Source organism: Danio rerio, chromosome 5, assembly GCF_049306965.1.
Source record: "Danio rerio strain Tuebingen ecotype United States chromosome 5, GRCz12tu, whole genome shotgun sequence".
Taxonomy (NCBI): Eukaryota; Metazoa; Chordata; class Actinopteri; order Cypriniformes; family Danionidae; genus Danio; species Danio rerio.
The window spans coordinates 71,071,390-71,085,404 of NC_133180.1; the positions used below are offsets into that span (position 1 = coordinate 71,071,390).

Genomic DNA, 14,015 nt, shown 5'->3' on the forward strand with positions numbered 1-14,015 from the left:
CCTCCAGTAGTTTAATAAGGACCACACCTGAATAGGGGATATCTTGAAATCTCAAAAACTTTGACCACACAATTAAACTACATAAGTCAAATCAACCTATCCAAAGAATTTTATTGCTAAAGCTCTAATTACATTTAAAGCATGTTTTTTATTTCTAGTTTTGCTTCAGCCACTGAGCATATGCAGGTTGGCAGGTATACAACAACAACAATGTTGTTTACAGCTATTACAGTGGTAACGGAAATACTGAAAATAAAAAATAAAAAAACAAAATAGATACAGAGCCCAGAGCGAAGACTGGAGGGAACGAGTCAATCCGTAAAGACAGACAATTGGCTATTTTCATTGAAAGGCAGAATTTAGTTTGCTAGGGCAGAAATGTTGAGTGTTGCACTATCCCCCATTCATATTTACGAGTAGACTGTCTTTGTTGTTAAGTAGTAGTTTTGTGACTACAGAATAAGCCTCTTTCACACATACAGACCTTTCCGGAAAATTGCCGGCAATTTTCCGGAAAGGTTGTATGTGTGAACAGGTCCTTTTTGAAAATACCGGTAAATTCGTTCTGGCTATTTTCCGGAAAGAGAAGTTGTAACATTACCGGCAATTTGCCGGAATGCTGCGCTGTGTGAATGCAGAAGGAAGATTCCCGTAATAAGCGCGTGCACGTCTAGAACGTGCTGACGTGAGACGTCTGCTTTAGCCAATCACAACAGTCAGACGCATTTACGTCCGCGCGGTTTGTGAGGATAAAAGCCTTTGAATATTTTTCCAGACACATTTAGCTGCTAGAAGTTAGTCAGATCACGTTTATATGTTCTTCTTAATGCCAACTGTGTAAATAATCATCGATGAGATGCGTATGATAAGCCGTTGTTTGTTTACCTTCAAGCTTTGCGTGTGCCTGTGGAACAGCCTGTGAGCGCCTGCACACGCACATATTATGAACATCTCGACATGAGAAAGTGAACCTGCGAAAGTTGTTCACAATATTGATCATCCACAGAGTTTGTAATTTAGTCAAATGTTTACAAATACAAGCGCAGCTGTTTAAAGCTCATTTGTGGTGAATGATGTCAAAATTTACCGGTATTTTGGAATGGATGTGTGAAAGCTCTTTTCCGGAAAATTTTCGTAACGTCCTCGCCTGTGTGAACAGCGCTTTTTTCAATATACCGGTAAAGTCTTTCCGGAAATTTTCCGGATATTTACCGGTATCACTGTGTGAAAGGGGCTTATGTGTAAATGTCAGATCCTTCTGATTTTCCATGCTAAAACGTCCTGAATACCTCACATTAAAATCAGTCAGACTTTCATAGAGAACCATAGAAGTCTGCAAGGTTTTGTCTTCTATGTTTTTTCACACATTGGTAAAAAAAGTGATCAATACAAGTAAAATCTTACACATGGCCCTATCAGAATGTACTGGATAAAGTGGATGTTAATACCAACCTTTCGAGCAGGTCTTGGCGGAGGTGATGTCCGTGTGGGAGTGTGAGCAGCTCCATTCCTGAACTCACCCCCATCCCTTTCATCACATCTTCAGACATATCCAGAATTCGAGCAACCTACAGAAAACAGATGCAAAATGTTGTTAAGTGACATGAACCAAATGTATCAGAGATTGAAATAATAGCATTTTGGTTTTGTCAGCATGACATTTCCATAGCTCCATAGTTTAATCATGATCAAATTTTGTGAAAAGCAGCAGAGTGGTCTGGAACAGGTCCTGGAGGGCCAGTGTCCTGCAGAGTTTTGACCAACACTAATCAAACACGCTTGAACATGTTAATCAGTGTCTTCAAGATCACTAGAAAGCTATTGGCAGGTGTGTTTGATTATGGTTGCGGCTAAACCTTGCAGGGACACCGAACTTCCAGGACCGAATTTGCCTACCCCTGGTCTAGAAGTTTGTAACATTATTCTGGGCATATCTCTCTAGATGAATCTATCAACATCAGTTTCGAAGAGTCGTAATGGATGTTTCTGGTATGAATTGGTATTGCTAGCATCTTTCTAAAGCATAATAGCATAGCATGTTGCTAGTATGTTTTTAGCATGAATTAGCCAGGAATGCTAAAATGATTACAGAGTTTGGTGGTTTTAGTTCGAAAGCTAGGAGATATCTTCAGAAATGTGGTCACAGAAGAATAAGAAAAATTAGCTTAAATAGGATTTAGCCATATAGATGCTGCTGTGGATGTCCTATAAACTGCAGTATAGAAATTCTCTATGCTCAAAGTATAGTGTGAACAGGACATTTGTTTTTTTGCTGGATATTTCATGACTTGGACAATCAATTTAAACACTGCATGTTTCAAGAACTTCAAATTGTACTTAATAATCAGACTGTCCTCTATTTGTGTGGCAATTTTTAAAACAATGTAGCCTACCACAAATGAATCTATGGGCTGTCGTATAATCAATAACATGCTATATGTTCTTTTTATGCATTAAATGTAACTTAAAGGGGACCTATTATGTCCCTTTTTCATTCATTCATTCATTAAATCATTTTCTTGTCGGCTTTATCCCTTTATTAATCTGGGGTCGCCACAGCGGAACGAACCGCCAACTAATCTAGTACATTTTTTACGATGTAAAATTTCCAAGATGTAAAATAAGTCTCTATTTTCCCCAGAGACAGTGTGTGCATGTGCTCAAAATACCTCACAATGTTTATAACTCTTTAAAAGCTGCCCCTTTTTAGGCTTTGATTCTAATTGTGCCATAATGGTGACAGTCGCTATAAATTCAAATGAGATTGTGCTATTTTCAAAAGAGGGCAGAGCTACAAATGCCTGTGTGTTAGCATAGTGGCTGATTCAAAAACAAGACTAAAGTCTTATGCTAATAAGGGAGATTGTCACTAATGGGTGGGTCTTTCCCCTTCCTAATGACATGTAAGTAAAGTAAAGTAAAGAACTTTTACTGTCATTGTAGTTATACAACGAAATTTGTTTGGTAACTCACAAAGATGTACAAAAAGTCCAAAAAGAAAATGTCAATCAAAGTGTTTCTGCAGACTGTTTTTTTAATCAAGTGTGATTATAAAAAATAAAATTAAATAATTTTTTACTATTAAAAGCAAGTTATATTCACAGACTGTTGCCACACAAATGTGTTAAAACCCCTTATAAATGTGATTTTTGCATAGAAGTTCCCCTTTGATCTTTGAAGAGCAATAGTTTATACAAATCAAACCTACCATGCAGTCAATATTGGTGATGTGCATTGCCATTGTCTTTATGTCAACCTCAAACAGGACATCCTTCACCCTTTTCAGTATTCTGGTCTCCAGAGGTTTATTTTCTGGGGGCATAAATGGCGACTGGTACATGCTAGGTCTGAAACAGGAAACCATGTCTGTGGTGAAAGGCACTAAATAATCCTCATCGTACTCCTCTCTGCGATCCACAGCCTGAATCTCAAGTCCCACAAAGGGATGATTTGTAGCAAGAGGGTCAGTCGTGTGGGAATAGCTGGATTTTGTGCTGTTTTGATATGTCATGGAGGACAGAAGATGCACTGTTGGCTCCAAGTAGATGAGAGTGTTTTCAGGAGGTGATGAACAAAGCCGTGTTTCATTGGACTTGAGAACAGGTGATGAAGGGATTATTACAAACTTTCTGTTCCCGGAGGGGCTCCGACGCCGCCTGGCCACTGGAAATGAAAGAGGTAGACAGTCATAATGATATTCTCAGATTTGAATAGATTTGAGTTGATTAACCTTACATGTGCTCATTAATATGGGGGAAGTGGAGACTACAACATGCTGCTCCACGGTGCCATCAAAGCTCCTCACCACATCACTGGGAAATACATAAAAAAGGATTAATTAATAAAACAAAACATTTCCCTTTTACAAGATGAGATTTGTAAGTGTATTCTTTAAAGGGCACGTGAAGCACTCAGTCAAGTTTACCTTATTTTGTGCATTGGATTCCACTTTAATGAAAATATTTTAAACAAACTCGATTTATGTAATCATTTAGCAAAAAACAGCATGTTTTACTAAAGATTTTAGACCTAGGGCCCCGCCATCTAGGAATGTCACTTTGTCTGACGTCATGGGGTTGGTTCTTATCTCTCAGCTGAACAGATACAGTGGAAGTAAAGGAGACTGTAAAGCCTAATTTAACCCAATGCGTGAAGTAGTGAACGTGGAGCTGCTGCAAATACAAACACCAGATGTGTGTCTAATATAAAAGTATATATATATTTATTCTATTTTTCTGTTTTTCCCTTTTTATTACCGATCATTTGATGCGCTTTGATTCACTCTTTGTTACGCTGCCTGGTTGCCTGTCTGTGATTGTAACGGACTGAACTCAGAGACTGGGCAGCCAAATTTAATCCAATGCATGAAGTTGTGGACGTGCATCACAGAGCTGCTGCAAATACAACAAATACAAGCATTTAAGTGTCTTAGGCTGTGTTATTTATCTTTATTTATTCTTTATTTAAGTTGTATATTTTTCATTTGATGCGCTGTGGTCCACTCTCTCACACTGCTCCAGCACTGCCTGGCGATGGGATTTACATTCAGACTAATGCAATGATTAAAATAATACATGACTTTACGCTTTACTAAGTCATGTCTGTGTGGAATAAGTCAAGACATATTCTCTTATCAAGTCGATCAACTCGATCTCTCAACATGTAGGCATGATAAAAACCTACCATAAGAAACACAGCGCCGATCTTAGTTTGGTTTGAACACGATCAGAGATATGGGGCTGTAGCAGTGTAAAGTGAAAGTACCCGCCCCCATTATGTCAGCACCGGACCTGGTTGAAACCACAGGCAGTGAATCATGACTAGATCGGCTAGATTGGCGAGTACTGATTGAGTCATGAAATGTGATTATCGGCCGATACCGATTTTCAGACGATCGATCGAAGCATCCCTACTTCTTATATATATATATATATATATATATATATATATATATATATATATATATATATATATATATATATATATATATATATATATATATACATACATATATATATATATATATATATATATATATATATATATATATATATATATATATATATATATATATATATATATATATATATATACACATATATATATATATATATATATACATATATATATATATATATATATATATATATATACACACATATATATATATATATATATATATATATATATATATATACATATATATATATATATATATATATATATATATATACATACATACATATATATATATATATATATATATACACATATATATACATATATATATATATATATATATACATACATACATATATATATATATATACATATATATACATATATATATATATATATATATATATATATATATATATATATATATATATACATACATACATATATATATATATATATATATATATATATATATATATATATATATATATATATATATATATATATATATATATATATATATATATATATATGTATATATATATACAAATTTTGTAATATAAACTTACGTCTGCGGTCTTATCAGCTCGATTTCCAGAGCCTCTGTCACAGCGACGCTTTCCCTTTTCTTCTGGCTTCCCTTCTGCGTGCTTGGTGAGTTTACCGGACTGTTCTCCACACTCGGCAGCCCAAACATGGTTTCCAGGTATCTGAGTGGAAGTGTCCTGTTAACAGGAGAGTAAATGTAGGCAGCGCTCTTCTTCGTCAGAGGCCTTTTATTTCCAACATAAGAATGAACCAGCGCCGGGACAGAATAAAATGTCTCCTCCTCCAGAATGTACTGCACTCGAGTGTACGTGTCATAAGATCTGAGCAAAACTTTAGTGATGAGGAAATGAAGAGCTTTCTGGTTCCAGCGGCAGGTTAAGACATAATCTCCAATGCTAGAGAGGGAGTCACGGATTAAAAAATCTCCTTCCTGTTGCACAAGAGACTCAGACACCTGTCAAGAGCAATAAAACATTATATTGCACATCATATACAGTTGAAGTCAGAATTATTAGCCCCCCTTGGAATTTTTTTTTGGATTTTTTAAAATATTTCCCAAATGATGTTTAACAGATTCAGGAAATTTTCACAGTATGTCTGATAATATTTTTTCTTCTGGAGAAAGTCTTATTCGTTTTATTTTGGCTAGAATAAAAGAAGTTATTAATATTTTAAAAACCATTTTAAGGCCAAAATTATTAGCACCTTTAAGCTATATTTTTCCCAACAGTCTGCAGAACAAACCATCATTATACAATGACTTGCATAATTACCCTGTTAAATCTTTAAATATCACTTTAAGCTGTATAGAAGTGTCTTGAAAAATATCTAGTAAAATATTATTTACTGTCATCATGGCAAAGATAAAATATATCAGCTATTAGAGATGAGTTATTAAAACTATTATGTTTAGAAATGTGCAGAAAAAAAGCTTCTCTCCATTAAACAGAAATTGGGGAAAAAATAAACAGGGGGGCTAATAATTCTGACTTTAACTGTATATATATACTGAGATGATTAAGCACTGAGTAAAACCAAGAACTTCACTGAGGGAAAAAAAAAAGTTAATCTTCAGAATTTTGTGATTTACTGGTATTTTGGGGTTTGTTTTCTTTTAAATTGTATTACTGGACGTTGTTCTCAGCTCTGATAATGTTGAAGTTTTTATTTTTTTAGCAGATTGACATAATATATGCATTGTAAAAAATGCTCCACACATTGATATGTGTTGGGACAACAGGAAGGAATTAAGTTAGGTTATTGTTAAGTTATTAGTTTTTACATACTTAAGTAAAAGAAACCGAAAAGAAAATGAATAAATGAATGACATGTTTAATTAGACTGAACATGAAACAATTGTGGGAGGGTTAAAAAACCCTCAAGTATTGGGCTGTTTAAGCTAATTTTTAAATAATTAGTTTGAACAAACAGCAAACATCATATACAAATGTGTCTTATGTACATGTGATTTTTCAGCTTTTTTATTTGTAATAAATTTGCAACAGTTTCAAAAACTCTTTTTTCACATTGTCATTATGGGCTATTGTGTGTAGAATTTGGAGGAAATAAATGAATTTAATCATATTTGGAATAAGGCAGTAACACAATTTGGAAAAAGTGAAAGGCTATGAATACTTTCCGGATGCACTGTATACATAAACATACATATATCGCCACCTTAGAATTATAAGGTTCTGTGTAATGTTGAGATCTCAGGACCATGTGATTTTCCTGAATGAATTCACCTGTGGACCGCTTATGATGAGACTTTAAAAGAGGCGTGTGGGAAATAGATGCAAGCTCTGAGGTGGTGAGTGGTGGGTTTCGCTGGGCTGTCTCTTGGGGGCAATATGCCCTCCGCAGATGAAGATAGTTAGTTAGTTAGACAGGGCTTCCTATGTGAGATAGTCAAGTTAGGGGGGGGGGGGTTAGATGATGTTTAACCCCCCCCCCCACCCCCCCTTAATGTTTAGATGACCTCTACCTCGGCCTAATAGCCTCTCTCCTTACGAAGTCATGTGTTGGGGTGAGTCATAGAGTCTAGCCCCGCCTCCTCTCCACATTTTATGAATGAGCATTCTGGCTGGCCCCGCCTTCAGACAGTGGACGGACAAGTCATATAGCGGGCCTGTGTGATCGACGTATTGCAATCTTTCCTACTCTGTGTGATAACGCTGGTGCCTTTCTCCTTGGCTGGGTCTCAAAGGCTGTGTGTTTATGCCTGTTGCCTGTAGCGTGTGATTGTTATGTGCGTGAAAGGTGATTAGTGTGGGAGGCAAGTGAGGGGAGATATGATTATAGGGGAGGCGCCTTAATTTTGTGTGCAGTGTAGATTGAGGTGTTGGGTGCTATTCGAAACATCCATTCATTCATTTTCTTGTCGGCTTAGTCCCTTTATTAATCCGGGGTCGCCACAGCGGAATGAACCGCCAACTTATCCAGCAAGTTTTTACGCAGCGGATGCCCTTCCAGCCGCAACCCATCTCCGGGAAACATCTACACACACATTCACACACACACTCATACACTACGGACAATTTAGCCTATCCAATTTACCTGTACCGCATGTCTTTGGACTGTGGTTCAAACCAGCGACCCGGCGACCTTCTTGCTGTGAGGCGACAGCACTACCTACTGCGCCGTTGCCTCGCCCGCTATTCGAAACACTGTTGTACTAATGTGTTAAACTCACTGTGTGTAAAGGAATGGGCGAGATAATCGCGTGTAGCCTTTGACATCTAAATCTCTCGCCCTGGTATCCGCATCTGATTGGCCCCTGTTCTTAAAGTGAATAAAGCATTGTCTCTTTTGTACGTTACATCGTGTGTGGTGTTTTTCTGATGGACATAAATGTCAATAAGGTTCATCACAGTTTGTCAAAATTGAATTCTTGACATTCTTATTAAATTACTTTCTTATTCACATTATAGGGCGTTTTTTATATGTTGTTTAAATTTTAAGAGTTTTTATTTTAAAAAAAATGTTACACAAACTTTTTGCTATGGAATGCAAAAGCTTTGAAGCTCAATATTTCAAAATCATTCAGAACGCAGATAGAACCTTATAATTCCAAGGTGACAATATTTATACACATAAGTTTGAAATAACAGAAAAAATTGTTCCAACTCATTACAACTTTTTGTTTTGTTCTTTACATGACCATCCTGCACTTTTTATAGCACCTTGAACTGCAAAGAAAGTCAATAAAACTCACATTGTCAGAGTACAGATCAAGGTCTTATAACGCAGTTAGAATGGATGTAAACCCATGAATTGAACTAACATTTTTGAGAGTGATTGTAAATCAGTAGTTACTAAATATAACATGAATAACCTCACCTCCCAGGGTATACGACCATGGTACCAACCATGACTTGATAAATTACAGCTGCTCAGTTTCAGCTCTTTCTCCAACTCCTGCTTTAGTTTGTCTGGTGGGGAGCTCGGCTGGTGTGTGCCTTTAGAAAACTAAAGGAAATCATAAATGCAAATCACAAATAAAGAAATCACTTCTCATGAAACCAATGACACATGTGAGTCACATTTAAAAGACTGGGGCTCTAGTCATTTGTTAAAGGCACAATATGTATGATTTTTTTCAATAAAATATCCCAAACCCACTAGAACTGTAAAAAAAAATCTGTAATTTTACAGTTTAATTCCGGCAGCTGGGGTGCAGATAAAAAAACGTCAAATAACGACGTTAATTTACATAAATTTACTGTAAAATAACAAAGGTTGAATTACAGAAATTTACCAGAAATTTTTATTTAAGTAAATTTCTGTAACTTGATCTCTATTATTTTACGTTAAATTTCTGTAATTTAGCAGCCGTAATTTTAAGTTTTTTTATCCGGCACCCCAGCTGCTGGAAACAAACCATAATATTACGGATGTACGTACATTATAAAAATATTTTAAAGAATTTTAAAATCCAGATAAATAAGCGATTTTAACTAGTGAGCCGAAGCGTGTGCTATGTGTATAACTCTGGGGGCCCCAAACATCGTCCGCGATACCTCCCGCACCCAACTCCCACCCACCTCCTCTCACTGTTGTGTGATACTCAACTTGCCCTGCCCCAATGCCCCGCCTTGCTCTTCATTTTCGTCTGTGATACCTCCCGTACCCCCCCCCCCCCCCCCCCCCCAAACATACAAATTAGCCCAGTCCCACATCAGCCTCCTACCACCAGTCCTCACTTTAGAGGGCCCACCAAAAACATCCTGTCACAAAGCATGAACCAGCCAGCGCCGCCTCAGCTGGTTCTTTTTCACATGATCATGAGTGGAAGAACTGGAACCGGTGGACAGTGGCATAATGAAAGCTTCGCTGCTATACTGTGCTCAACATATATGAATACACCCCTCACAAATCTCTCATTTAAATTAATATTTTCTATTAGAAGCTTTACGATAATATATTTGTGCATTTACATTAGATCAGTAAGAACTGAAGGCAAATCTGGAGCTAATCTAAATAATTTATAATAACAGTCCAAAATTAGCATATTATAAAAAGTACTCAATATTTTTTTTTTTAAAAAGAGCAAAATTCAAAAGAAACAAGAAATTTTTCTTTTCATTTTTTTTTTACATTTTGTAGTTTGTAATTTATTTTTACAAAATTTTGCCTATATATTTAATTTATATGACCTATATTCACTAAGAAATAGAAAAAGACGTTCATTTTCAAAATGGGGTGCACTAATTTGTGCAGTGGCGTAGCGCAAAAGGAAGTGGGGGGGTTGAGAGTGTGGAGCGATCACAAAATTGTGTGTGTGTGTGTTTGGGGTGTAGGGGGTGGGGGGGTGTAGAGTCGGTGGAGCAATGACGTGAGGAAGCGATCATAAAGTGAGGGACGGGGTAGAAGGGCGTGGTGGAGCGTCAACGCGGGCCTACCCGATCACCATTGCATTTGTGTCACATCACACTCAATATTAGCTCCACGTTAGAGTATTATAGGATGTAATGAATACCACAATTCCCATGAATCCACACTCAGTAATGGCATCATCAAAATATGCCTTTGTTTGTTGTGAATATGCGCCTCCTAGTGGTGAAAAATACATACTGTGCCTTTAAGGTGACATCACTTTATTTATAGTTCTAATACGCTAATATATTATTGCTAACAACCGACAAGCATCCCCATTCTCCACTATATTTGTTCTGCTGGAGCAATAACTGACATAGGTGAACTTGGTGGAGCGATGATGTGAGGAAGCGATCATAAAGTGAGGAGCGAGGTAGAAGGGCGTGGTGGAGCGTCAACGCGGGCCTGCCTGATCACCACAGCATTTGTCACATCACACTCAATATTAGCTCTACGTTAGAGTATTATAGGATGTAATGAATACCACAATTCCCATGATTCCACACTCAGTAATGGCATCATCAAAATATGCCTTTGTTTGTTGTGAATATGCGCCTCCTAGTGGTGAAAAATACATACTGTGCCTTTAAGGTGACATCACTTTATTTATAGTTCTAATACGCTAATATATTATTGCTAACAACCGACAAGCATCCCCATTCTCCACTATATTTGTTCTGCTGGAGCAATAAAACTGACATAGGTGAACTTGGTGGAGCGATGACGTGAGGAAGCGATCATAAAGTGAGGAGCGAGGTAGAAGGGCGTGGTGGAGCGTCAACGCGGGCCTACCCGATCACCACTGCATTTGTCACATCACACTCAATATTAGCTCCACGTTAAAGTATTATAGGATGTAATGAATACCACAATTCCCATGATTCCACACTCAGTAATGGCATCATCAAAATATGCCTTTGTTTGTTGTGAATATGCGCCTCCTAGTGGGGAAAATACATACTGTGCCTTTAAGATGACATCACTTTACAGTATTTATAGTTATAATAGGCTAATATATTATTGCTAACAACCGACAAGTATCCCCATTCTCTACTATATTTGTTCTGCTGGAGCAATAAAACTGACATAGGTGAACTCAAATTATGGGAAAATGTCCTGAATGTTAAGTAACCATTGTACAGAAAGACAAACAACAGTAATGGTAAAAAGAGCGCCTTTGTTTTAGAGGCTGCAGCAGAACAACCAGTGGTATAATGTGAAGCATCTCTATTTCAATGAGAGCCAGTTTTCAGTCGCTCTAAAATAAACAGCAACATTTAGCACAGTCGGTTGCCTACAGTAACCCTGCTTGTCCTAAACCATTCTGAAAACACGGGCAGCAGTCCAAGCCCTTTTGTGTTGTCCGTCTTAATTCAATTAGAGTTTAATGGCTAAGCTTTTAGATTCCTTTGTGACTAGCGCTTTGTTGGAGAACGTCACAAGGAAATCAATAATAACCTTCATATTGCAGCACTTTTTTTCCTTTTAGGAGAGTTCACCTAAAAATGAGTTCACTCTCAGGCTAAAGGTCACTGCTTTATTCAGTACATTAACGATGAATTTAGCTGAAATGCATCCCTTTTGATTCATAAAATGCAAAGCTACAGGCACTTTGACCATTTGATAGTAAGTAAATATATAAATGGTCCCACTTTATATTAGGTGTCCTTAACTACTATGTACTTACATAAAAAAAATAAATGCAATGTACTTACTGTGTTTATGATATATTTGAGAACACGTGTGGTGCTTTTGAGTTGGGATAGAGGTTGGGTTATGGACAGGTTTGGTGGCATGGGTAGGTTTAAGGGTGTGTTAAGGTGTAAGGGATGGTCAACAGTGTATTTACAAATGTGATAACAAAAGTTAATTACAGATGTAATTACATATATGTATTTAATCAAGTATAAGTACACAGTAAATACATGTATTTACACAATAAGTACATTGTAACAAACAATTTTTTCTTGTGTAAGTACATATTTGTTAAGGCCACTTAATATAAAGTGGGACCATATAAATAATATAAATATATATACACAGTTAAAGACAAAATTATTAGCCCTACTGAGAAACTGTTAAAATGTTTGTAATGTGATGTTTAACAGAGCAAGGATATTTTTCTTAGTATGTCCTATTTTATTTAACTTTGTTTTCAGGATAAAGTTTTTTTTTTTTTTAGTTTGGCTTAAATAAAAAAAAAAAAAAAAAAAAAAAATATATATATATATATATATATATATATATATATAAAATAATTATTATTTTTTGGACCATTTTGAGGGATGTAAACAAAATCATTGGTCCCAACATATTTCCTGTTTTACATTTTTTATTTCTATAGCGGCCAGGAATTGAAAAAGAGTCACATATTGATAAATAATGTTAGTAATGTTAATGTTGATAGCTGTTTTAACATTTAGTGATTGAACTGTTACTGTTATGAAATAGTTTGATAACAAACAGGAAATGTTCATGGGTGTCATGGTTTTCAGTCAAAAAATGTGGTTATAATGGAAGTCAATGGGGCAAAAACAGACATGAACAGTAAATTAGGGAGAAATTATTTAAATCTTTCGCTGCACAAAAACTAACAATGCATCAAAGCCATTGTTGTCACTACTCTTTCAAAAGTCCAAGACTGCGATAAAAGGACATAAATCCAGTCTACACTTACTTTTATATTGAAAATACATCCTTTTGTATTTTTTTCCTCACAAAACCAGTGACATCATTTATGAATTTGGCAATTAAAGAGTGAAAATCTTGTAATTTTTAAAAACTTTTAGTAGTTTAAGATTAACAGATTTATGCAAAAATAATCTGATGCAATTTTACAGCCGTTAAATTTAATGGATGTTTTCATCCCTAACATAACAAAAGGTAGTAAATTTGACAACCCAAGCTCATTCTGGAAACGTAGCCCCGCGGACGTTTCTGGAGACCGCGATTTACGTGGCCGGAGGTACGTAAAGGCCGCGTTTGGTTTTTTTCGAGCGAACGCTACGGGGCAGTGTGGTGCCGCTCCGCCCCTCCTCTTCGCGCTCGCCGGCCGACGGCTCGCCTCCGAGTGGAGGGCTTTCCCGATGCAATCAGTTTGTCCGCTTAGCTCACAGCGTTGCGTCGGCGGAGCCGGCCGCGGTGGACGATGACCGGGATCGAGTCCGGGGAACAGCAGGTTCCGGAAATCAGGTAAGGTGAAAAACGGAATACGAAAAATAAGGGCGGGATCCGAAAACGCGGTCGAAATCGAAGACGAGGGCTTTTGTTTTTTTTTTTTTCCCGATCCGGCGGCTTTTCGCGCGAGAACGGCGTGGGTGCGAACGCCGCACGCTCCCGAGAGGCGCCCGGGAAGCTAAAAAATTAGCACAGCAGCCTCTCGCGGATCCGCGAAAGCAAAAAAAACGCTCGAATACGTACCTCCCGGGACGTAAATCGCGGTCCGCAGAAACGTCCGCGGGGCTACGTTTCCACAATGAGCCCGGGTTGAAATTTGAACAGTGCACATGGGTTAAGTTTCCCAGATGAAATATTTTAAATAAAATCCCAGTGGGTACCTTGAAGTCAAAAGACATCAGATTGATATCTTGATGTCCATTTAGCATACACAAAACAATGCCCTTTTGACTACC

The 14,015-nt window shown here is 37.1% G+C and overlaps 1 protein-coding gene across 4 annotated transcripts in view; it reads right to left on the reverse strand.

Annotated features, from left to right (window-relative positions):
* Nucleotides 1-14,015, reverse strand: part of sh2d3cb (SH2 domain containing 3Cb) — a 34,616-nt gene that overhangs the window by 12,082 nt on the left and 8,519 nt on the right. For all 4 annotated transcript variants that reach the window (NM_201076.1, XM_021476041.3, XM_005165604.6 and 1 more), the window contains 5 exon segments: nucleotides 1,453-1,568; nucleotides 3,209-3,663; nucleotides 3,736-3,812; nucleotides 5,529-5,962; nucleotides 8,848-8,976. In NM_201076.1, the coding sequence (NP_957370.1) occupies nucleotides 1,453-1,568; nucleotides 3,209-3,663; nucleotides 3,736-3,812; nucleotides 5,529-5,962; nucleotides 8,848-8,976 (1,211 nt within the window).